This window comes from Equus asinus, chromosome 17, assembly GCF_041296235.1.
Source record: "Equus asinus isolate D_3611 breed Donkey chromosome 17, EquAss-T2T_v2, whole genome shotgun sequence".
Taxonomy (NCBI): Eukaryota; Metazoa; Chordata; class Mammalia; order Perissodactyla; family Equidae; genus Equus; species Equus asinus.
Genome location: NC_091806.1, coordinates 17,627,832 through 17,650,723, shown reverse-complemented (window position 1 = coordinate 17,650,723; position 22,892 = coordinate 17,627,832). Strand labels below are relative to the sequence as shown.

General features: G+C 36.1%; 1 protein-coding gene and 1 pseudogene across 1 annotated transcript; both read left to right on the top strand.

Moving 5' to 3' along the window:
- LOC123277906 (olfactory receptor 5D16-like) overlaps nt 1–13,248 on the top strand; it is a 29,822-nt pseudogene extending 16,574 nt beyond the window's left edge.
- An 8,123-nt stretch (nt 13,249–21,371) lies between these two features.
- LOC139040518 (olfactory receptor 5I1-like) lies at nt 21,372–22,304 on the top strand. Its single transcript, XM_070487282.1, has one exon. It carries the CDS (start codon nt 21,372–21,374, stop codon nt 22,302–22,304), a length of 933 nt encoding a protein of 310 aa, XP_070343383.1.
- Nucleotides 22,305–22,892: the final 588 nt, after the last annotated feature.

Here is a 22,892-nt window from a genome sequence, read left to right as displayed (position 1 = left end):
TATTCTCTTATGATCTCTTGTATTTCTTTGATATCTGTTGTGATTTCTCCTCTCTCGTTCCTAATTTTATTTATTTGAGACTTCCCTTTTTTTTTTTTAGTGAGTCTGGCTTAGGGTTTGTCTATTTTGTTAATTTTTTCAAATAACCAACTCTTGGTTTCATTGATCCTTTCTACTGTCTTTTTTGTTTCAATATAATTTATGTCTGCTCTAATTTTTATTATTTCCCTCCTTCTACTGGGCTTTGTTTGTTCTTCTTTTTCTAATTCCGTTAGGTGTCATTTGAGGTTGTTTATAAAAGATTTTTCTAGTTTATTGAGGTGAGCCTGTATTGCAATGAATTTCCCTCTTAGGACTGCCTTTGCTGCATCCCAAACCATTTGGTATGGCGCTTTTTCATTTTCATTTGTCTCCCGATAATATTTGATTTCTTCTTTAATTTCTTCAATAATCCATTGTTTGTTCAGTAGCATGTTGTTTAGTCTCCACATTTTTGGCCCTTTCCCAGCTTTATTCTTGTAGTTGATTTCTAGTTTCATAGCATTATGATCTGAAAAGATGCTTGATATTATTTCAACCCTCTTGAACTTATTGATGCTTGCTTTGTTTCCCAAGATATGGTGTATCCTTGAGAATGTTCCATGTGCACTTGAGCAGAATGTGTAACCTGCTGTTTTGGATGAAGTGTCCTATATATATGTATTTGGTCCATCTGATCTAATTTTTCATTTAATTCTATAATTTCTTTTTGATTTTCTGTCTGGATCATCTGTCCATTGGTGTTACTGGGGTGCTGAGGTCCCCAACTATTATTGTATTTCTGTTGATGTTTCCTTTTAGTTTTGTTAATAGTTTCTTTATGAATTTTGGTGCTCCTGTGTTAGGTGCATATATATTTATAAGTGTTATGTCATCTTGGTAGAGCGTCCCTTTTATCATTATATACTGCCCCTCTTTGTCTTTCTTTATCAGCTTTGCTTTGAAGTCTACTTTGTCTGATATAAGTATGGCAACACCTGCTTTCTTTTGTTCATTATTGGCTTGGAGTATTGTCTTCCATCCTTTCACTCTGAGTCTGTGTTTGTCTTTGGGGCTGAGATGTGGTCCTGGAGGCAGCACATTGTTGGATCTTGTTCTTTGATCCATCCTGCCACTCTGTGCCTTTGATTGGAGAGTTCAATACATTCATGTTTAGAGTGATTATTGAAATGTGGGGGTCTACTGTTGCCATTTTATCACTTGTTTTCTGCTTCTTTTGCATTTTGTCCTGATGGAGAGCTGTTACTTTGTATTATTGTCCTTCTGTTTATCTCCTTTGTTCTGGATTTTGTAACCCCTTTCCTTTTTTTGATTTTTCAGGAATGAGGTTCTTCCTGAGCATTTCTTGAAGAGGACGTTTTGTGGTGATGAACTCCCTTAACTTTTATTTATCTAGGAAAGTTTTTATTTCTCCATCCTATTTGAACGATATTTTCGCTGTGTAGAGTATTCTTGGCTGCAGGTTTTTGTTCTTTAGGCTTTTGAACATTTCATTCCAATCTCTTCTAGCCTGTAAGGTCTCTCCTGAGAAGTCTGCTGATAGCCTTATGGGGTTTCCTTTGTAAGTTATTTTCTTCCACCTGGCTGCCCTTAGTATTTTCTCTTTGTCATTGACTTTTGCTAGTTTCACTACTATATGCCTTGGGGTTGGTCTTCTTGCATTAATAAAGTTTGGAGATCTATTGGCTTCTGTCACATGGAGTTCCATCTCTCTTCCCAAGTTTGGAAAGTTCTCAGCTATTATTTCTTTGAATAGGCCTTCTGCCCCCTTCTCCTTCTCTTCTCCTTCTGGTATACCTATAATCCTTGTGTTGCATCTCCTAATTGAGTCTGATAATTCTCGGAGAGTTTCTTCATTTCTTTTTAGTCTTAGTTCTCTCTCCTCCTCTGTCTGCAGCATTTCTATGTTCCTATCCTCCAAATTGCTAATTCTGTCCTCAATATTATCAACCCTACTGTTCAGAGAGTCCAGATTTTTCTTAATCTCCTCCATTGTGTTCTTCATCTCCAGTATTTCTAATTGGTTCTTCTTTATAGTGTCAAGCTCTTTTGTGACATAGCTCCTGAACTCATTGAGTTGTCTGTCTGAATTCTCTTTTAACTTGTTGAGTTTTTTAATAATGGGAGTTTTTAAATCATCGTCATTTAGGTTCTAGATTTCATTGTCTTTGGGACTGTTTTCTGGGTGCTTATCATTTTCCTTCTGTTCTGGAGATTTAAAATATTTTTTCATGCTACTTGATGGCGTGGATTTGTGCCTCTGCATAGAGATAGAGTTTAGTTGATGCTTCTACTTGTTGTGACTGGTGTGGGGGGGGGCAGTTGTTTACACTGCACCAACCAGGAACCCTGTCAGCTGTTACTGACTGGACCTCGACCCCTCCTCTTAGTCACAGTGGTCCTGTGGGGTCCCTCGTCAGTTGTGGGGGCAATCACAAGGGGGCCTCAGGCTGCTGGTGCCTACTGTGGCAGCCCACTTAGACACACTCCCTCCTTGTGGTCTGCAGTGCTGTTGTGGGCTTTCCCAGCAGCCAGGAGCAGGATCATCTATAATCACTGCCTTGTCCTTAACACAGCCCACAAGATCACACTTGTCCACTATAGTTCCCAGCAGAGCTATGGGTATCTTCTGCAGTCTGTCATTAGCTCACCTAGCTGTGCTACTTTTGCCCCAGGGCCTTCCCGCTTTGTGATTGCCAGTCAGGACCTCTCCACTAGTGCTGTGGAGAGGCTTTCACTGAGACTGCTGTAGGAACCTGGAGTTCCCCCCTGGGCTACATACCCATTTCACTGTAGCTCCACTCTGCCCCACTCCACTCTCACAGGATCTCTGGGAGCCCCCTGCCTCGTCTGGGACATGGCCAGAGTCCGTGGGCCTGGTGGTGGCTTGTAAGCTGCTGCCTTGTGGGGAATTCTGCTCTAGGGAGCTTCCTGGTGTTCCGTATGCTGGGCGGGGCCTCTCTACCAATGGTGAGCAGAGGCCCCCCTGCTGTGGGTGTGTGTGACCCTGGAGCATCCCCCCGGGCTGCAGAGCCAGGTGTTGGAGCTCCACCCAGTCCCCAAGCATGTCCATGGCAAGTCCAGGCACCCCCTGCACCGACCCATGTGCCGGAGACTGTGGGCCCAGCAGCAGCTGGCAGTCTGGTGCAGTGCCAGGGAATCCGCCTGCTGGGAGCTTCCCTTTGTTCTGGATTCTGGGCAGAGCCTCCCTGCTAATGGTGAGCAGAGGCTTTCCCTGCCAGGGAGGTGCGGGACCCTGGAGCCTCCTGCCAGGCCGCAGAGCCAGGCACTGGAGCTCCAACCATGTCCCCAAGCACATCCATGGGAAGTCCAGGCACCCCCTGCACTGACCCATGTGCCAGAGACCTTGGGCCCAGCAGCAGCTTGTGGTCTTGTGCGGTGCCAGGGAATCCGCCTGCCAGGAGCTTCCCTTTGTTCTGGATTCTGGGCCGGGCCTCCCTGCTAATGGCTAGCGGAGGCCTTCCCTGCCAGTGGGTGGGGGACCCTGGGGATTCCCCCTGGACTTAGGTGTAATCGTGGGGCGCTTGAGTAGGGCTGTTGTCACCTGTTTCCACCATCGCTCCGTTAGTGAGTGTACACTCCCACCCTTGGTGCGTGGCAATGCTATGGGGGAGTCCGCTGGAAGAGAGCCTCCTCCAGGAACTAGGCTGTCCAAGGGTTGGCGTCAGAGAGTTTCACCTATTTCCACCTCCTCCCAGTGGGAAGTCCGTCTGCCTTCCGATGTATAGTAGCACGAGACTCTTAGGCATCTTGAGATGCTATCTGGATATCCTTAGGTTGGCTCCCACCTGGCCAGCTGAGAAGCTCCGCTGCTCCCAAAGGTGGCTTTTTTCCTCTCTGGCTGGAGTTACTGCCTCTTCTGCTTTCGTCAGGACTGTCCCTTGTTGTGGGGGTTCTTTTTATCCAGTTTTCAGTTTTCAATCCAGGGTGATTCTTCCTAAAATTGTTGTAACCTGGTTGTGTTGTGGGAGGAGGTGAGTTCAATGTCTGCTCACAGCACCATCTTGACGAGAACTCCATTGTTCCCACTTTTAACGAGGTGAGCACACTGCTCATCATTCACACATCTTATGTGTTCATTGTTGTCACCACCCTAAAGATGCATCCAGCTGGTGGGCACCACAAAGTCTTCTCCACCTGTGCCTGACACCTGACCACCATCACTATCTTTTGTGGCACAATTCTCTTCGTCTACTGTGCGCCCAACTCCAAAATCTCCAGGCACACAGTCAAATTGGCCTCCGTGTTTTATACAGTGCTGATCCCCATGTTGAATCCTCTGATCTACAGTCTGAGAGACAAAGATGTCAGGGATGCAGCCAGCAAAATATTGAAAACAAACTTTTTTCATATTGGATGCATATATTCATTCATTCATAAAGTAAATATTTACTTCAGTTTTTGCAGAATACCTTTCCAATTTTTGAGTAAACTGTGCATCAAGTGTTGATTTTCAAAAATAACTTTAGATTTTCAAAAATAAATAATATGAGATTTAAGTTAGAGAGACTATATCTGGCTCTGATTTTATAAACCATAGAAGATCAATTATTCTGACTTTGTCTTTTTTTGCAAAAATGACATAATATGATATACTTCATAAATTGGTGTGTGGAACAAAAGAAAAGGTAGACAATATATTTGGTAGATTGTGCTTGCAGTAAATTCTGGTTCTGTTATCCTTTCCTCTTTGGTAACTGATAGATTGTAGATACTAAAGAAAAAAAACAATTATATATTTTAAATTAGTGAAATGGATGACAAAAGAAATACAGCTTCATTTTCAAGAACCTCACAATCCAGGGTTGTTAGTAAATATCATAATAGAGTTGCTAGGGGGAGAGAGAGAGAGAGAGCAAAATCATTTGTGGCTATCAGAGGGATTGCTTCATAATTGTGTGCTTCTTTTACTTGGCCTTGAATGATAGGCTAGTTTTTAAGAGAAAAAGAGGGGAAAGACAGTAAGTTTTACTCAGGAGTTAAAAGTGTGAACCATGTTTAAGAAATGAATATATATAATCGAGTGAATGACTCAGCAAATATTTTGGGCTACTATTTTATGCTATATGCATACAAAGTATCTTGTTAGGTGCACAAAGGAATGAATATTTGCATAAATTACAGCCATTTCTAAATTATCTCAGAAAAGAGCTCCCGTATATAGGATGAAAGGATTTACAAGAAGTCCAGGAATATCAGCTTGCTTCTTCAAATAAAAACAAAAAAGAAAATATAGGGGCGCAGCTGTTAAGTTCGCATGTTCTGCTTCAGCGGCCCAGGGTTCGCTGGTTCAGATCCTGGGTGCAGACATGGCACCGCTTGGCACACTGTGCTGTGGCAGGCGTCCTACATACAAAGTAGAGGAAGATGGGCACGGATGTTAGCTCAGGGCCAGTCTTCCTCAGTGAAATGAGGAAGATGGGCAGCAGATGTTAGCTCAGGGCTGATCTTCCTCAAAAAAAAAAAGAAAGAAAATATATTTATCCTCTATGTTTTATGCTTCCTTTCTATCACTGACCAATCAGTGTAAGTATGTCACTAATTCATATGGCACTTGACTAAGGGTGAATATCAATTTTCTTCATCAGGACTCTAGGCAGTCTTCATATAATAATTGAATGGATTTGTTGTAAGTGCTGAGAGCTATTTGCTTTCCTTGGACTTGAATGTTGCTTTAAATTGACTCTAATATTTTATTGTAATCTAAACCAAAAAAAATCAAGCCTATATTACCATATATATGAAGGAGGATTAATCTTTCCCTTAACAATTGAGATATTTAATATAAGATGCCCTCATAGACAGAGGTATCTGATTTGGAAACTTTGTAACATATCGATCTTTTCTTTTGTCCCTTCTATCATCAAGTTTGCTTGAATTATTTATATGCATTTCCCCTTTTATACTATTGGTGTCTGAATCAAATTCTAAATTTAGTCACCAAAATATTGAGAGAACAAATTTTAGCTGCTTTTGTGAAGGTAAAACTGAGCAACAATTTCATATTGGTTCAATGAAAATATTTAAAATGGTTGTATCGTTTTAAATTTAAAACGATAAATTAATATCACCTTTTTTTCTGGGTAATATTTGGATACGTAATGACAACCAACATTGTTTTATATATTCACAAATATAATATTGTTTTCTCCACATTGTCATTTAGTTGATATTTAACTGTACTAGAACAATCGTAGCTAAGTAGCAGAAAAGTTATATTGGCCATGATTGGAATCAGTGATGAATAATTCATTTTCAGAGAATAAATCTTCATGTTTCTTTTCTATCTAGTCAAAGGATGACTAAATTTTTCTGAAACCAGAGACAGAATCTCCGTATTTTTTATTCTGAGGAAATGGAGACACATATTCTTTAAGTGCTCTGATCATTGTTTTAAAATAATAGGTGACAAAATCAAAACGATAATTTGAGACTTCAACCCTACAGGTCTTGACACTTCATTAAATACAGATATAAAGTTTCATGTTCTTTCCTTTTCTAATTTTAGCATTCAAATTACCTTTGGTAACTTCTATAGCTGCTATAGAGCATGATTTTTATTAGTGCTATTCAATCTTTATTAACTCATGTGCTTCTTAAGTAAATTAATTTAAAAATCTCTATAGCTGTTAGGATTTTAAAAATAACAATGTAAATTTAATTGAAAAAAAGACAAATCTAATATCCAATGCCTATCATAGCTATCTCATGTTCATAATAATTAGATTCAAAATATATGAAGCATCAGATTTCATGTTTTTTCTTTTATCCCTGAACTAATTTTTAAATTCCCTTACTGCCCAGAATTTTGGCCCTTAATAATCATAGAAGCACATTACTTTGCAACAAAAATATCTGTAAATTTACCTTTGTTTCCTTTGTTAATAAAGTTCTAAGTGATTTTTTTCTACAATGGATTACCATTATAACGATCATTATCTTACTCCTATTCAGTAACTTAAATATGCTACAAATTTTATGAAATTTTCAAAGATAAACTATAAAATGTCACCAGAAATGCATCTCTTAATGATATTGATTGGCATGAAGTTTGTTTTTATTTTTTAACTTCAATTAGTAAAAATATCCATGGATGAATATTTTTATTGCCTTAATAATATAGATGTCAGCATACTTAAATTTTATCACGTTACAAAAAGAAGAATAGGAACACAATTGCATTTTTTTTGTAGTAGGGATGTCATTCTAGTTTTTAACATTACATACATATTAAGTCAAAAACCTCTTGAGCCCTTATCATTAATAATTATTTTCATAATTTGCTAAACATAATTATATGCATTTGATTCATTGTTTAAGGTGCATCTGGTAATCTTCTAGCTTTAAAATGAAAGCAGTCATTGGAGAAATTAACTTTCTTAGTTTCTTAGAAGTTTTTAAAATGACTTTGATGGGGCTGTCCCGGTGGCATATTGGTTAAGTTCGTATGCTCCACTTCAGTGGCCCAGTGTACACCAGTTCAGATCCTGGGTACAGGCCTAGCACTGCTCATCAAGCCATGCTGTGGTGGCATCTTACATAGAAAAACTAGAAGGACTTACAATTAGGATATACAACTATGTACTGGGACTTTGGGGAGAAAAAAGAAAAAACAACAAAAAAAGAGAAAAAGAAGATTGGCAACAAATGTTAGCTTAAGGCCAATCTTCCTCACCAAAAAAAGAAAGAAAGCTCTTTGGTATCATTTATTAAATGACAATTTTTAAAATGTGTTACAATTTCACTTAGTTGAATCTTTTCTTTTCTTTTTTTTTCTTTTTGGCTGAGGAAGATTCACCCTGAGCTAACATGCACTGCCAATCTTCCCCTTTTTGTATGTGAGCCCCCACTATAGCATGACCACTGACAGAGTAGTGGTGTATGTCTGCACCTGGAAACTGAACCGAGGCCAACGATGTGAAGCATGTTAAACTTAGTCACTAGGCTACCATGACTGATCCTCACTTAGTTGAATCTTTCTTAAACCAATGTTATCAATATTCTGGCTTAAGTATAAGAGGTAGCAAGCTAGAAAGAGATTTGCTCCCAATACTACAGCACAAAAAGCTAGATATTCTGCAAGCTTTAAACATTTTTGGAACCCACTGAATAGCTGGGGTCACCAGGTGACCAACTAACACCAGCACAGAGTTACCAGTGATAACATTCCATTGTTAGGGGTGGGGGATGGATAAGGGGAGAGATATTCTCTGGAGTACCTGTGCAAAGGGAAGACTTAAAGTTTAAAGTGGATTAGACATTGAAAATATATTATAAGCCATCTTCTATCCTAATGTAAGGTAACATTAGAGGAAATTGAAGCTTGTGGTGCCCTGAGGTGGCCATAGTGTTGACAAAACTAAAGCCCAGCTCAACTCCTACACTTAATGTTAAGCAAAAGAAGTGAGTTAATTTCCAGGCAAAAATAGCATTTACTTCGGTCTCTGTTGTTCTACAAATGGTATCCTTTCTTAAGCAAAAATTATATGATGATACAAATGATAAGAACACAGCCCACTACAAAAATACAAAGATATTAACAGAATTAGATTCAGATATGACCTAGAGATTAGAAACAGCAGACCAGCAATCTAAAGTAAATATGATTCCTAGGGGCTCCAGTGGAAAAGATAGACAACATGAATGAATAGATTTGGAATTTCAGCAGAGTCATAGAAACTATTAAAATGAATCAAATGAAACGCTAGAAAAAATTTTAAAATAACAGAGATAAAGGATATTTTAGCACAACAGTAGCTTCAACAGAGATGAGAAAAGAATTAGTGAAATTAAAGATAGAACAAGAGGAAACACCAAAAGTTACAGAGACGCACACAAAAAAGAGTGAAGCAAACACCTAACAGATGGGTAACAATGTCAAGTAGTATAAATAACTATAATTTGAACCTCAGAAAAAAGGAGGAGGTCATGTCAAAGGGAATATGTGTAGAGATAATGGCAAAGAATTTTCTGAAAGACATCAAATCCAGATCCAAGAAGCTCAGAGAACACAAAGCAGAAAGAAAACACATGCACAACACAACACAGAAGTAAAGAAAGTAAAAGAGAAAATATTGAATGCAAGAACCATTACATAGTGTGCAGGGCTTTTCAGCATCTGGACTATTGACATTTTGCAATTTTTGTTGTGGGGCACAATCCTGTTCACTGTAGATTGTTTAGCAGTAGCTGTGACCTAGACATACTAGATGCCAGCAATACTCCCTTGCAGTTATGATAATCAATGATATTCCAGGCATTGTCAAATGTCCCCTGTGTATTTGTTTGAGGAGGAGGGTGGCATTGGGTACAAAACCAAATCTATCTTGGATTATCTAAAGGAAAAAAGGTAAGCACTACAGCAGATTTCCTGCCAGAAAATGTGAAAGTCAGAAAAAATGGGCAGCAAATTGAAAATGTCAAAAGGAAAACAACAAATAATCAGTTACTCCAGAATGATATACACATGAAAATATCTTGCAAATTTTTTCAAAAGTGAAGGATGAAAAAACTTTTTTGAGACTAAACAAAACTGAAAGAATTACCCATAGGCATGTACTATGAGAAATATTAAAATGCATCATTTGGGGAGAAGGAAAATAGTACCAGACAGAAAATTAAAGCTACCCAAAGAAATGAACACTGGTAATTGTATAAAGCATAAGTGGATCTTTTTTCATATTTTAATTGTTCTAAAAGACATCAAACTGTCTGAAGGAAAAAAGAATAGCAATGAAATGGTACTTATAGGTTCTGTCAGAGTATAATACATAATAATATCATGATGGGTAAGAGAGGACTTAGAAGTTTACTGTTTCAAGATCCATAGGAGACCAATGATTTATTTAAAAAGTTTACTGTGAACTCCTAGAAAACCATTATCATTTTAAGGAAGCAAAAATAATAAGTCAACAGAGGATGCAAGATAAGTGGAATCACAGAAAAATTCTTACAGAAGAAGACAGAAAAAGAAAAGAAGCAAGGGATAGATTAAACAAATAGAGATAAGGTATAAAGATGATAGATTTAATTAATCCATATAAGTAATTGCATTAACTATAAATAGTCTAGACATCCAAATTAAAGTTGGAGATTGTCATATTAGACATTTAACAAAACAAATCTCTGCACAATCTAAAGAAATCTTCTTAATTATAGACATTATGAGTTAAATATAAAAAAATAGAAAAGACCTCATGCATGGATATATTAATATACATATAGAGTAGAACAAAGAAAAAATAAAAACAACAAAACAAAATCTCAACATGATTCTTAAATTAATTGACAAGCTGATTATAAAATGTATGCAGTAGGAACTAAAAAAAGACAAAGTTGAAAGTGAGAAAATAATTGGAAGCATCTCACTATCTGATCTCAATACCTACTATAAAGGTAAAGTAACTAAGATAATGCAGTATTACAAATATAAACATATAAATCAATGGATGAGAGTAGAGGATCCAAATACAGACACACATCTGAAAGGTCAAATTACTCTCCACAAAGATACAATGTCTGTACAATGGAAAAAATTGTCTTTTAACAAAGAATGATGGATAATTTAAACATCCACGTGCAAAAGATGGTTTATGGGATATAAATCCATAAATAACATCATATACAATAATTAACTGAAATAATCATAAAACTAAGTGTAATATCAAATTTGTAAAACTTCCAGAAGAAAACAAGAAAACATTCTTTGTTATTTCATATTGGACCAATATTTCTCTTTTTTTTTTCCTTAAAGATTGGCACCTGAGCTAACAACTGTTGCCAATCTTCTTGTTTTCTTTTTCCTGCTTTTTCTCCCCAAGTCCCCCCAGGACATAGTTGTATATTTTAGTTATGGGTCCTTCTAGTTGTGGCATGTGGGACGTCACCTCAGGATGGCCTGACAAGTCGTGCCATTTCCACACCCAGGATATGAACCAGCGAAACCCTGGCCTGCTGAAGCAGAGCACAGAAACTTAACCACTCGGCCAAGGGGCTGGAACCTAGACAAATATTTCTTACATATGAATTCCAAATCATGGTGAATAAAAGAAAAATTATGTGAGACGTCATCAAAATTAAATATTTTGCTCTTCAAAAGCCACTGTTGCAAGAATGAAAAGACTAAACTTATAATAGAAGATATTCTTTCCAAGTACATGTCTGAGAAAGGATTTGTATCCAGGGTATAGACAAACCTCTCAAAATTTAACAACCCACTTCTAAATAAATCAAAGTTGAAAAAAGAAAGCACAATACAAATTATATAAAATTTTGAATTGAATGAAAATAAAAACATAATATGTAAAATTTTAAAAGATGCTTCTAATGTGCTTAAAGGGAAATTTAGGACTTTGAATACCTAAATTAGTAAAGAAGCAATATGTCAAATCTAGAAGCTTAGCTTCCATATTTAGAAACTATAAAAAAGAATAATTAACTAAAAGCTAACAAACAAAAAGTAAAAGGAAGGATATAATAAACTCTAGAGCATACACCAACAATAGAAAGCTAGAAATTGATAGAGAAAATCAGAGTTTGAATTTTGAAAAATCAATAAAATTGACAAAATCTTTTCTAGAATTACTAAGAAAAAAGGAGAGGAGATACAAATTAGCGTATTCAGATTTTAAAATGACCATAGTGAATATTATGAATGGCATATGTGAACAAATTAGTCGACTTGGATGATATGGACAGATTCTTAAAAAGACAAATTTACCAAAACTGAGAAAAGAAAAAATAGAAAATCTAGATAGACATATAACAAGTTAATAGATTGAGTTCATAATTAAACCTGTACCACTGTGACAGAGTTCTCCTCTATTACCAATATATAGCCATAGATGGCTTGACTGGTTACATTTACAAAACACCTATATAAAAAATACTAGTTGATTAACTTATGTCAAAATTAGAAAAGGAGATCCTCTTTCCACTTCATGTTATTAAGCCAGTATTACCCTAATAACAAAGTCAAGAAAGAAACACGAGGAAGGAAAACAAAATGCAATGTTCCACATAGTGGTAGATATAAAATTCTCAGCAAATTATTAGCAAAATAAATCTCATAACACACATAAAAGGATAATAAATCATGACCAAGTGAGATCTATTCCAGGAATTCAAGGTAGATTTAACATATGAAAAACAATTAATGTAACACATCACGGATAGAATTAAAGACAAAAAAACTTCTGGCCACCTCAAAATATGCAGAAAAAAGTATTTGCCACAATCCAACAGCCATTTAAGATAAAAATTCCCAACAAATTAGAAATAGAGAAAATTACCTCAATTACTCAATTCAATTATTCAATTACTTCAATAGAGAAAATTACTACCAAGCTTGCTTCTAGCATCACACTTAATGGTTTGGGAATGAATGATTTCCCCTATAGTGAAAAACAATGCAGGATGTCCACTCTCAGTACTGGTGATGATGATAGACAGACAGATAGATAGATAGATAGATAGATAGATAGATAGATATAGATTAATAAATCAATCTGTTCTCCTGATTTGAAGTAAAACTAATTTTATTCACAGATAGGTTTCTGCTGATTTTTAAATTAATTTTTGTCCGTGGGCTCCACTGAGATGGTGAACATTTTGAGTTATTTGACAATTGTGTTTTAAATGTACTGTGTTTGATATTGATGTATTTTTTTGAAGTTTATATAAATCTATTTTCTCTCTCATTCTATTTTCAGAAGAAACCAAAAAAAATAACACCATCATTTGGTTTCCCAAACCTGATATATGATGGAAATAGGAGAAGAGCACTGTACCACTGTGACAGAGTTCATTGTTCTTGGATTATCAGATCCCCTGAGCTGAGAGTCTTTCTCTCCCTTCTGTTCCTTCTCACATATGGAGTCACTACGTTTGGGCCAACCTTGACATAATTGCACTGATTCAGGTCAGCTCTAAACTTAACACCCTCATGTACTTTTTTCTCAGCCATTTATCCTGTGCGGATCATTGCTGTTCCACAATCATCACGCCAAAGATCTTATCCAATATCTTAAGAAAAAAGTCATCTCTTTCCTGGGATGCATGATGCAGTTCTACTTGTTTAGGGCATGTGCAGTCACTGAGGTATTCCTGCTGATTGTGATGGCTTATGATCATTTCTTGGCCATCTGTAGCCCACTGCTGTACATGGACTCCATGTCCCAGAAACTTTGAATGGTGCTGGTTTCTGGCTGTACTTCTCTGGAACTGTGTGTTCTCTGGTTCATGTGTTTAGCTCTTGAAATCCCATCCTATAGGTCGAATGTAATTAACCACTTTTTCTTTTTTGGATTTACTCCCTCTCTTTATTCTTTCTTGTTATGATATCTCTAGGAATGAACTTGTGGTGTTCACTGTGGTCACTTTCAATGAGATCATCACCATCTTGATCATCCACACCTCCTGCTTGTTATTCTCATCACCATCCTAAGGATGCACTCTGCAGACGGAAGGTGCAAAATCTTTTCCACCTGCACCTACCTCCTCACAGCCATCATTGTTTTCCATGGAGCAATACTTTTCATTTATTGCCAGCCCCATTCTGTCAAGAGTATTAATACTGACAAAGTAGCCTCGATATTCTACAATGCAGTGATTCTCATACTGAATCCCTGATTTATAGTCTGAGGAACAAGGATGTGAAAGAAGCTCTCAAGACTTTTGAGATCCAAATTCCCTTTTGAAAAGCTATTTTCTTAGCAAGAGTCAGGGTTTTATCAAAGACTTTCAATGAGGGGCTAGCTTTGAGTGGATGTGAATGGAAAGTAAAATAGGGATGCATTTTTTGAGCTAACGGATGATGCATGCTTTTTTTGTTTTCCAGCTGCCTATCTTTATTAAACCATGTCTTATCCTCTTTCTTGGAGAGTTCAAGTGTATCAGGTACCTATGCTGCTCTTCTCTGATCTCTAACTGTCTTGAATGGGTTTTTCGGGTGATATTGTTAGACATAGTTTCCTGGTTTGAAATAACATCAATATTTTTCTAAAAAAGTGTACATAAAGAGATATGTCTTTTCATCACCTGTAATGCCTGCAACCATACTTTTATTTTTTGTTTGTTTGTTTGTTTGTTTTGTGAGGAAGATTGGCCCTAAGCTAACATCTGTTGCTAATCTTCCTCTTTTTGCTTGAGGAAGATTGTCACTGAGCTAACATCCTTGCCAATCTTCCTCTACTTTATGTTGGATGCTGCCACAGTGTGGTTGATGAGCTGTGCTAGGTCCTCTTGGGGATCTGAAACCGTGAACCCTGGGCTGCCTAGGCAGAATGCACAAACTTAACCACTATGCAACCAGGCCGGCCACACATGAAACCATTCTTGTTAAACTGACTTTATTATTTTTCACATGGAATGCATATGCATTTGCCTCATATTCTATGTTTTTTTCCAAGAATATTTGAAGTACATGTCCTACGAGTACTTCTGGGTATTACTTTTTGGTCTTTTGGTTATTTTGTTTTTTACCAGCATTTCAATTTCAAGGCAATAATTTTGTAACTTTTAAAATCTTCTCTTTGGCAAAATATTGACAATAATCTACTTTTCTTAAAAACTTTTCATAAAAATTAAATGATACATCTTAAGTTCTTAGCATTATGTATGGTATAATATAACTGATTAATAAATTATCTGCTATTATTGATATTGTTGTTTTTACTCTTATCTTCTGTTCTCTATTTTATCTTAAGTTTCGATTAAACAAGTGGATCATATATATGATACCATACTTTTTTAAAGTTTCCATATCCTCGTTAACATTTTTTTGCTCTGCCTGATATTATTTTAAGCATTCATTATATTTTCTAAATCCCTTATATTATAAACCCATTAAATTAGATTCCTATAGCTTCTGAAATAAATTAGTACAAATTTGGTGACTTAAAACAATAGACTTATTTTCTTACAATTTTGGAGATCAGAAATGTGAGATCCAATCACGGGGCCAAAACCAAGGTGTCAGCAAGACCATACTCCCTCAGGAGGTTGTAGGGGGCAATCTTTTCCTTATCTCTTCCAGCTTCTGGTGGCTGCAGGTATTCCTTGACTTGTGGTCATATTACTTCAGTCTTCAGGGCTAGCATCTTCAAACCTCTCACTTCTCCATCTTTACTGCATTTTCTTGTGTATGTAAAATAATCTTCTGTCTCCCTCTTATAAAAGACACTTGCAATGGCATTTAGAGCACACCAGATCATCCAGAATACTCTCCTCATCTCCAGATCATTAAACTAATCACATCTGCAGGCAAGCTTTATCTGAATAAGGTGGCATTTCCAGGGATTAGAACCCGAGACATTTAGGTGTCCATTTTCAAGCTTAACTCGCCCATCTTTTAAAGGCAAAGTCAGTCATAATTTACGTGCCCTATGTTCCTACAGTGTTAACAGTTTGTTTTCTTAGTTTCTTAAGATTTCATTTCATACGTGCTATTGTCAATATTTTTGCTGGAGTCACTAGTGCAGCATAGGTACTTATTGCTTTAGTGAAGCAGGAGGAACACTTGGTTTGAATTTAAACACCTGGTTCCAGTTTCAGATCCACATGGGTGATTTTTACGAAGACACTTTTTTAACCTCAATTCTTTCACATATAAACTCGGGAGAAGCTGCCATCCTCAGAGAGTTGTCATTGAACTTAAACATAATAACAAAACTGCAAGGATCTGTCCCATAAAATGTACTCTTATTAATGTTTCTTAAAACAGGAAGCTTTGGTTCGAATCCTGGGCGCGGACATGGCACTGCTCATCAAGCCACGCTGAGGCGGCGTCCCACATGCAACAACTAGACGGACCCGCAACTAAGAATGTACAACTATATACCGGAGGGCTTTGGGGAGAAAAAGGAAAAAAATAAAATCTTAAAAAAAAAAAGAAAGCTTTGAGGGTAAGGATCATTTAGAAATATTCCAATATGTATGGTGAAGACAGCTACTCATTATTTCTTAAAAGAAATAAGTAATGACTAAAAGGATGGAATGATATTGTGCTTATGATTAGAACATGATTCTGTATTGGTTTCAAAATGTTTTAAATGGAGTGTTATTTCCCATATCACCCATGAGACCTTGCCTTTTTAATATGAAGGTAAGAGAAACATTTTTCACCTTTGGTCCTCCAACTAGAACTTAGCATTGTTGACATTTGGAGCCAGACAATTCTGTGCTGTGAGTGTTTGTCCTGTGCATTACGGGATGTTTAGCAGCATCCTTGACCTCTACCCATTAGACCTCAGGACCACCCCATCCTTATTTTTGACAAGCAGAAATGTCTCTAGACATTGTCAAATCTCCGCTAGAGAGTGAAATCATCTTAGTTGGGAATCATTGGTTTAATTTGAGCTCTCTCCAGAATCTGCAATATCCCTTTCAGAGACATTGGATGTTAGGGCTTCAGCGACACAGGACACAGAATTACTCTCACTTTAGCATGGATGACTATGGTCTCTACCTCCTACTAAAATATACACACACTATTCTTATCTAAAGACTGATTATTTCATTTTATTAACAAGAAGGACATCAGCTTTACTTTCAGTTCCACAAAACCTTGAAATGTCAGATTTTTCTTTCCCTCCCAATGTTGCTTCTTAGGTAACACTGTCAGTTGTCTGAGAATAATTGAGATGGACTGAGTGCTCCTCAAACATGTCTGAAAAGCAGCCACATAAAAATTTCTTTTTTATTTCTTCATGGAGTTTTGTTTTACATATATAATCTACTCACTCCCTTATTTTTAAACTATCGGGTCAATGTTTTTTCTCATTCTCTTACGGATAGTATCTAAATTTTCTGGTGGGGACTCAGCTTTTTCTCTTCTTGGTGGGTCTCTGTCTTTGAACCTAGTGGGATTTGGGGAAGTGTTCATGGCTAGTCATCAAGAGACCCAGTGATTAGTTTCTGGGTGGACACTAGTAAGCTAATGACTTAACCATGAGATCTTGCCAGAATTATTGAAAAAGAAGAGTTCCTTTCAGCTGAGATTAATCATCTGGGAAGAGACAGAGGGTCAAAACTGGTCATATCTCTCTTTGCCTATATATATATGTGTGTGTGTGTGTGTGTGTGTGTGTGTTTTGAGTATTATCTTTCTCCAATAGGCATCACGTTCTCTATAAATCTCATTTCCAAGTCTCTAATCATGCCAAGGACTTCCAATCTCCAGATAATTGCTTATGTTGTTTCCTCTACTGCCTCTCATTTGCTATTCTGTAATTGACAAAATTTATAATGTTGAGTTCAAATTATCCTCCAGTTTCCTGTTTTGTACCTAGAACACTGCCTGGCACAATACTTTCACAAATAAAATATATTTATTGAATGGAGATTCTCTGATATATTCTGTTCTTGGATGGCCAGAATTACTTTTGAACATAAATGCACATATAACACATATCAGAGTCATTAACTTCATTCATCCATCTACACATTTACTTTCAAGATCTTTTAATTCTCCACAGCTTGATAGATACATTTTTGTTTCTTTCTTGTTTATTCCATCATCCTATCACATAGAACATTCTGATAGTTGTTTGATAAATTGCTTTGAGCTGATTAAATCAAACTGGATAGCAAATGTCATAATCCAATTTTATATAAAATAATCTACCATATTGAGAGCCAAAATAATTTTTTCTTTGAGACATTCTCAGGATGTAGAAAAACACATCATTTCATTTTTTGTTTAATCAACTCCACAGTAGAACTGTTTAATTGCTCACATATCTTTTCCCACTGGGATTTATATATTAGTGTGTGTGTTCATGGGATCCAAGGTAAGATTGGAAGGCTAATCCCAAAATCCTCAAAGCAAAATATAAAAGGTTTTGCATTATTCTAAGGAACCTCAGCCTTCCTAAGGGAGGCACAAATCTATTGTATGAACACAGGAGGCCTGCCCAAATGGATTATGGAAAATGTTGCAATGGGTCAATTTTTTATCTTTAACTGCCAAAGTTGATTTTTCCAATGAAAAATGAACTGCAGCTGACAACAGTGTAGTAAGAAGGTGAATGAAAGAAAGTTAGTGATCTGGTAAGTGTTCTTAACATAATCCTAGGATATTATAGCTGGATAGGATTTTTAATGCTCATTTTCTTATACTCACTTAGTTTACACCCAAGAAACTTATGTTTTGAGAAGAAATATGCCTAGAATGACATGTTTTAAACCCTTAAGGTATTTCCAACAAAAACAATGGCAACAGCAAAACAGCACATTTAACACATGATAGTCTTAAGATAATTCTCAGTATTATTGGATTCTGACTTGGAATCTAAATATAAACACAATTTGCTTTATCTATTATTTCTTTTTAAATGTTTAGTAGGCTTAGATATAAGTTAAAGCTGACTCAATTTGTATATTATATTATTTATTTTACCCTATGGTCATGCATTGGTTTCAACAGTTATCAACACAAATAAAAGGAGTGGGATGGGATTAGTGGGTTGGCTTTAAGGGAATGGAAATCAAGTTTACAAAAGTAGTGACTAGGATTCCATATAGAGAGCTTACTGCAGGAATATATAAGTTTGCTGAACTCTATCAGAAATCTTCATTTCATTCTTGCCTGCCGATTGTGTAGAACAGATTATTTAGCGTCTCTTTGGACTCCTGTTAATTTTTTGTTTCTTGCATTCTTTTCCCTTTCATTTTTCCAATTGGATTTCACATTTCATTTTTGAATCCTGCAAATTTCTTTCAGTCTTGAAGCATGTAACACTCTTGAAAGGTTATTACAGGTAGATAATCTCTATATAAATTGATTTCTTCCTTACCTTTAATTCTGTGATTGGAAGTAAGAGGTTTAGTAGAAAATAACTTGAGCAAAGAAGTGATTGTACCCCATGGCTAAGACCCAAGCTTATTTAAGCATTGTCCCTAAAGATATGCTTATTTTTTTGGTGCCTACTTTTTAATAGCCATTCTTCATAATTAGCAAAGGAGTTGATGCCACAACAAAGAAACATTTTCATCCATCCTTACCTCACTAACCACTGGATATAATTTTCTTTCCCTGACCTTCACAACAGTGTCCCTTGCTCTAGTCTGAGGTCCATTGACAATCTTGTCTCTCATGTTTGATGATACATATGGATGGACTGTCACTCAATGAAAGTTGATATTTTCTAAGGAGGAAGCCACATGTATTTCAGGATAAGAGAGCTCCAAAGAGTTGACTAGTAGCTCAATGATGCTTTCTTTTTCCAATGAACCCTTTTGTTAGAGCAAAAAGTGAATCCTGGTTGATAATAAAATAATAAAAATTAATATCTATTGAAGCTCAAACTTGTCTCAATGATTGAATAATAATAGCTAATATTTATTGGATGTTTGGTATTTGAAGAACCCTCTTCAAAATACTTTACATGTAATAGCTCATTTAATCCTCATCGTTACCTTGCAGACAGGTGTTCCTATAACATGCAAGTTACATATCAGAAAAGGAAACCATAGAGCTCCTGAGATGTTGCAAATGTCCTACAAGTATTAAATGGCAGAGTTAGATTTAAACCCAGGCAGTCTGGCTCCAGGGCCCATGCTTTTAATCACCACAACATTCTGTCTCTGTTACTATGTCAAAAGAACTAAATCTGCCTATCCCTGCACATATCCTAAATGCATATTTGTTAGTTTTAAATTAATACTCCTGTTTTAAATTTAACACATAGATTATTTGGAAAATAATTATATTATTTACTCCAGTCTTCTTCTTAAGTTCCACCATCTCTAATACATTTCCATCTCTGTGAAGGGATTGTTTATCGGAGCGGGCTCTAGCCCAATAATACAAGGATTTCCAATCTCTACCCTTGAATAAAATTGAGAAACAATAGCTTCTTAACATATTTTTTAAAAACTATTAGAATTAAATTAGATGTGATAGATCATTGAAAATTACAAGACAAAAATATATTAATGACAGATATGCACACTTATGTGGCATTCACCTAATTTAGTGAGAAACAGAACAAAGGTAGAAAATAAACTTTGAGTAATAATCCAGAATTCACAATCATTGTTTTATCTCTATTTCATTCTCTATACCCAGGGAATCACTTCCCAGATAGTTACATTCTTCTATTTACTCTAAATTATGCAAAGTTTTAGTAAAGATATTTAGTTTTACTTAAAACCTAGAACAAATTTAGGAAAGAACAGGAGGGTAAGATTTTGCTAATGCTATTAGATCAAGTTCTGAGATGGATGTTGTGAGATAAAAAAGGAAATATATGTCAAATGTGAATGTAATTAAATACTGACCTTATAAGGGACAGGAAATCATTTAAGTGTTTAAGCAAGAAGGAAACATAATACAAAATCTACTTCATACAGGTAACTCTTACAGTGGTTTACAGATAGATTTTGAAGCATGTTTGAAAGTAGGGTGAGAATCCACTGGAGAGAACGAGGCCAATAAAGAGGTTCAACTGAAGAAAAAGAGGGCTGAAGCATAATAAAAGAGTTTCAGTGATGATAAAGAGGAAACATTGGATATCTGCCACATTTCCAGATAAAATAAAATAGATCTTCACATTGACTCAGAATTGTTATATTTCCAACTTTAGAACAGTGAAGGAACAAGATGGTGGGGATATCATGATTGTACAAGGAAGTTAATTAACAATTATGATTTGATGAGAAAGGTATTCTCATTCTCCTATAACAGGTGATGAAACTGAAACTCAGTGATTAATTAGTCTGCCCAAGCTTTCAAAACTACTCAGTGACAGAGCTTGTATAACTAAAAGAATTTTTCTTCTTTCTATTTTATCAGTGGATTTCAAACAATTTTAAGGAACTTTTTTATTCCTCAGAAGCAAAGCCACATCTCAAAGTGAGAAATACAGAACTGCTCTTCTATCTATAAAAGGCTTTACTTGGAACAGCAATGCTTTTATCTGTTGAGAAGTGAACAAAAACAACACAAATTACAACAGAGACTATTTATTAAGAGTTTGCTGTTAGCAATGTGGTTAACCACTATCACATGACGTTGGTGGAATATGAGTGAATTGAAGAAAGTAAAAGTAAAGCCCAGGTTTAGAGTTCAGCAACTGGTTTGATAATGCTTCCATTTAATGAGACAAACAATAAAAAGAGTGAAAACTTATGCCTTATACTACACTAATTGTAGCTATGCCTAGATGCTATCAGGATGTCCAAGTGGATTTAGAACTATTGCCCTATTTATTTCAATCATTTTATTTCAATTTTTTGTTAATATTGGGATTGTTATTAATATTGCCATCATTATTCTATCACAACATCAAAGTCCAGGAGAGCTGCAGAGAATGGAGTTGAAGAATGACACTGTGAAGACTGAATTCTTTCTCTTGGGATTTAGTGACCATCCAGAACTTCAGAGTGTTCTTTTTGCTGTTTTTTTTTCCATCTACTCTGTGACTCTCATGGGAAACCTTGGGATGGTTTTATTAATCATAATCAGTTCCCACTTGCACATCCCTATGTACTTTTTCCTCTGCATATTGTCCTTCATAGATACATGCTACTCTTCTGTCATTGCCCCCAAATTACTTGTGGATTTGGTTTCCAATAAGAAGACCATTTCTTACAATGGTTGTGCTGCACAGTTATATTTTTTCTGCTCTTTAGTTGATACAGAATCTTTCCTCTTGGCTGCCATGGCTTATGACCGGTACATAGCAATCTGCAATCCCCTGCTTTATACTGTTATTATGTCCAAGAGGATTTGCTGCCAGCTTGTGATTGGAGCATTTTTGGGGGGTACCATGAGCTCAATTATTCACACCATTAATACTTTCCATCTGTCTTTTTGCTCCAAAGAGATTAACCATTTCTTTTGTGATATCTCTCCACTCTTCTCTTTGTCTTGCACTGACACTTACAAGCATGACATTGTTCTGGTGATCTTTGCTAGTTTGGTGGAGGCTATCTGCCTTCTAACAGTTCTTCTCTCTTATTTCCACATCATAGCAGCTATTCTTAAAACAGATTCTCCAGAAGGAAGAAGAAAAGGGTTCTCCACTTGTGCTTCCCACTTGACTGTGGTCACTATTTACCATGGTACCCTAATCTTCATTTATTTGCGCCCCAGCACTGATCATTCACTGGATATGGACAAAGTGACCTCTGTGTTCTACAAACTGATTATACCTATGTTGAACCCCCTAATTTACAGTCTAAGGAACAAAGATGTAAAAAATGCCTTTAGGAAAGTGATTAGCCCAAAATTGCTGTCTTAAAAAAGGGTGAAAATGAGCTTGACAACTTTACAACCTGTCTGTTTCTTGACCTTTGGTCTAACTGATGACAAAGTCTGTTTAATGTGGATCTTTCCAATTCTGTGGGTAGCAAGGACTTAAGCTCAAAATAGAGTCAGAGCTTAATATCAGAATCAGGCCCTTTTATATCAGTTGTATTATGTCTAATTCTTTACCATTTTAAATATTAAATTTTTATCACACTCCTTCATTGCTTATGAAAGCCAAAATTAGTGTTGTCTATGGAGAATAATTTACTAATATTTTCTATGTAGGATAATTCATGTAACATATGAAAATGAAATATGCATGCACCATTTAAACCAGTAATTCTACTTCCAGGAATTGAACCTGTAAAAGCTCATTACTTTCAAATGTATTAATCGCAGCATAGTTTGTAGTAGCAAATGATTGAAAATGGTCTAGATGTCTATTAATAGGAGACAGGTTAAAAAATAAAGTTTAATTTTTAAATATTTATTCCAGGGGTAGATCTACCCTGTACGTAGTGTTCTATATCTAATATTCTTACTTCTTTTCTCCCTCCATCCTAAATTTTATCACAATTAC

Excerpts from the sequence above, each read along its gene's own strand:
- LOC139040518 (XM_070487282.1), top strand. The coding sequence starts at position 21,372 with ATGGAGTTGAAGAATGACACTGTGAAGACTGAATTCTTTCTCTTGGGA.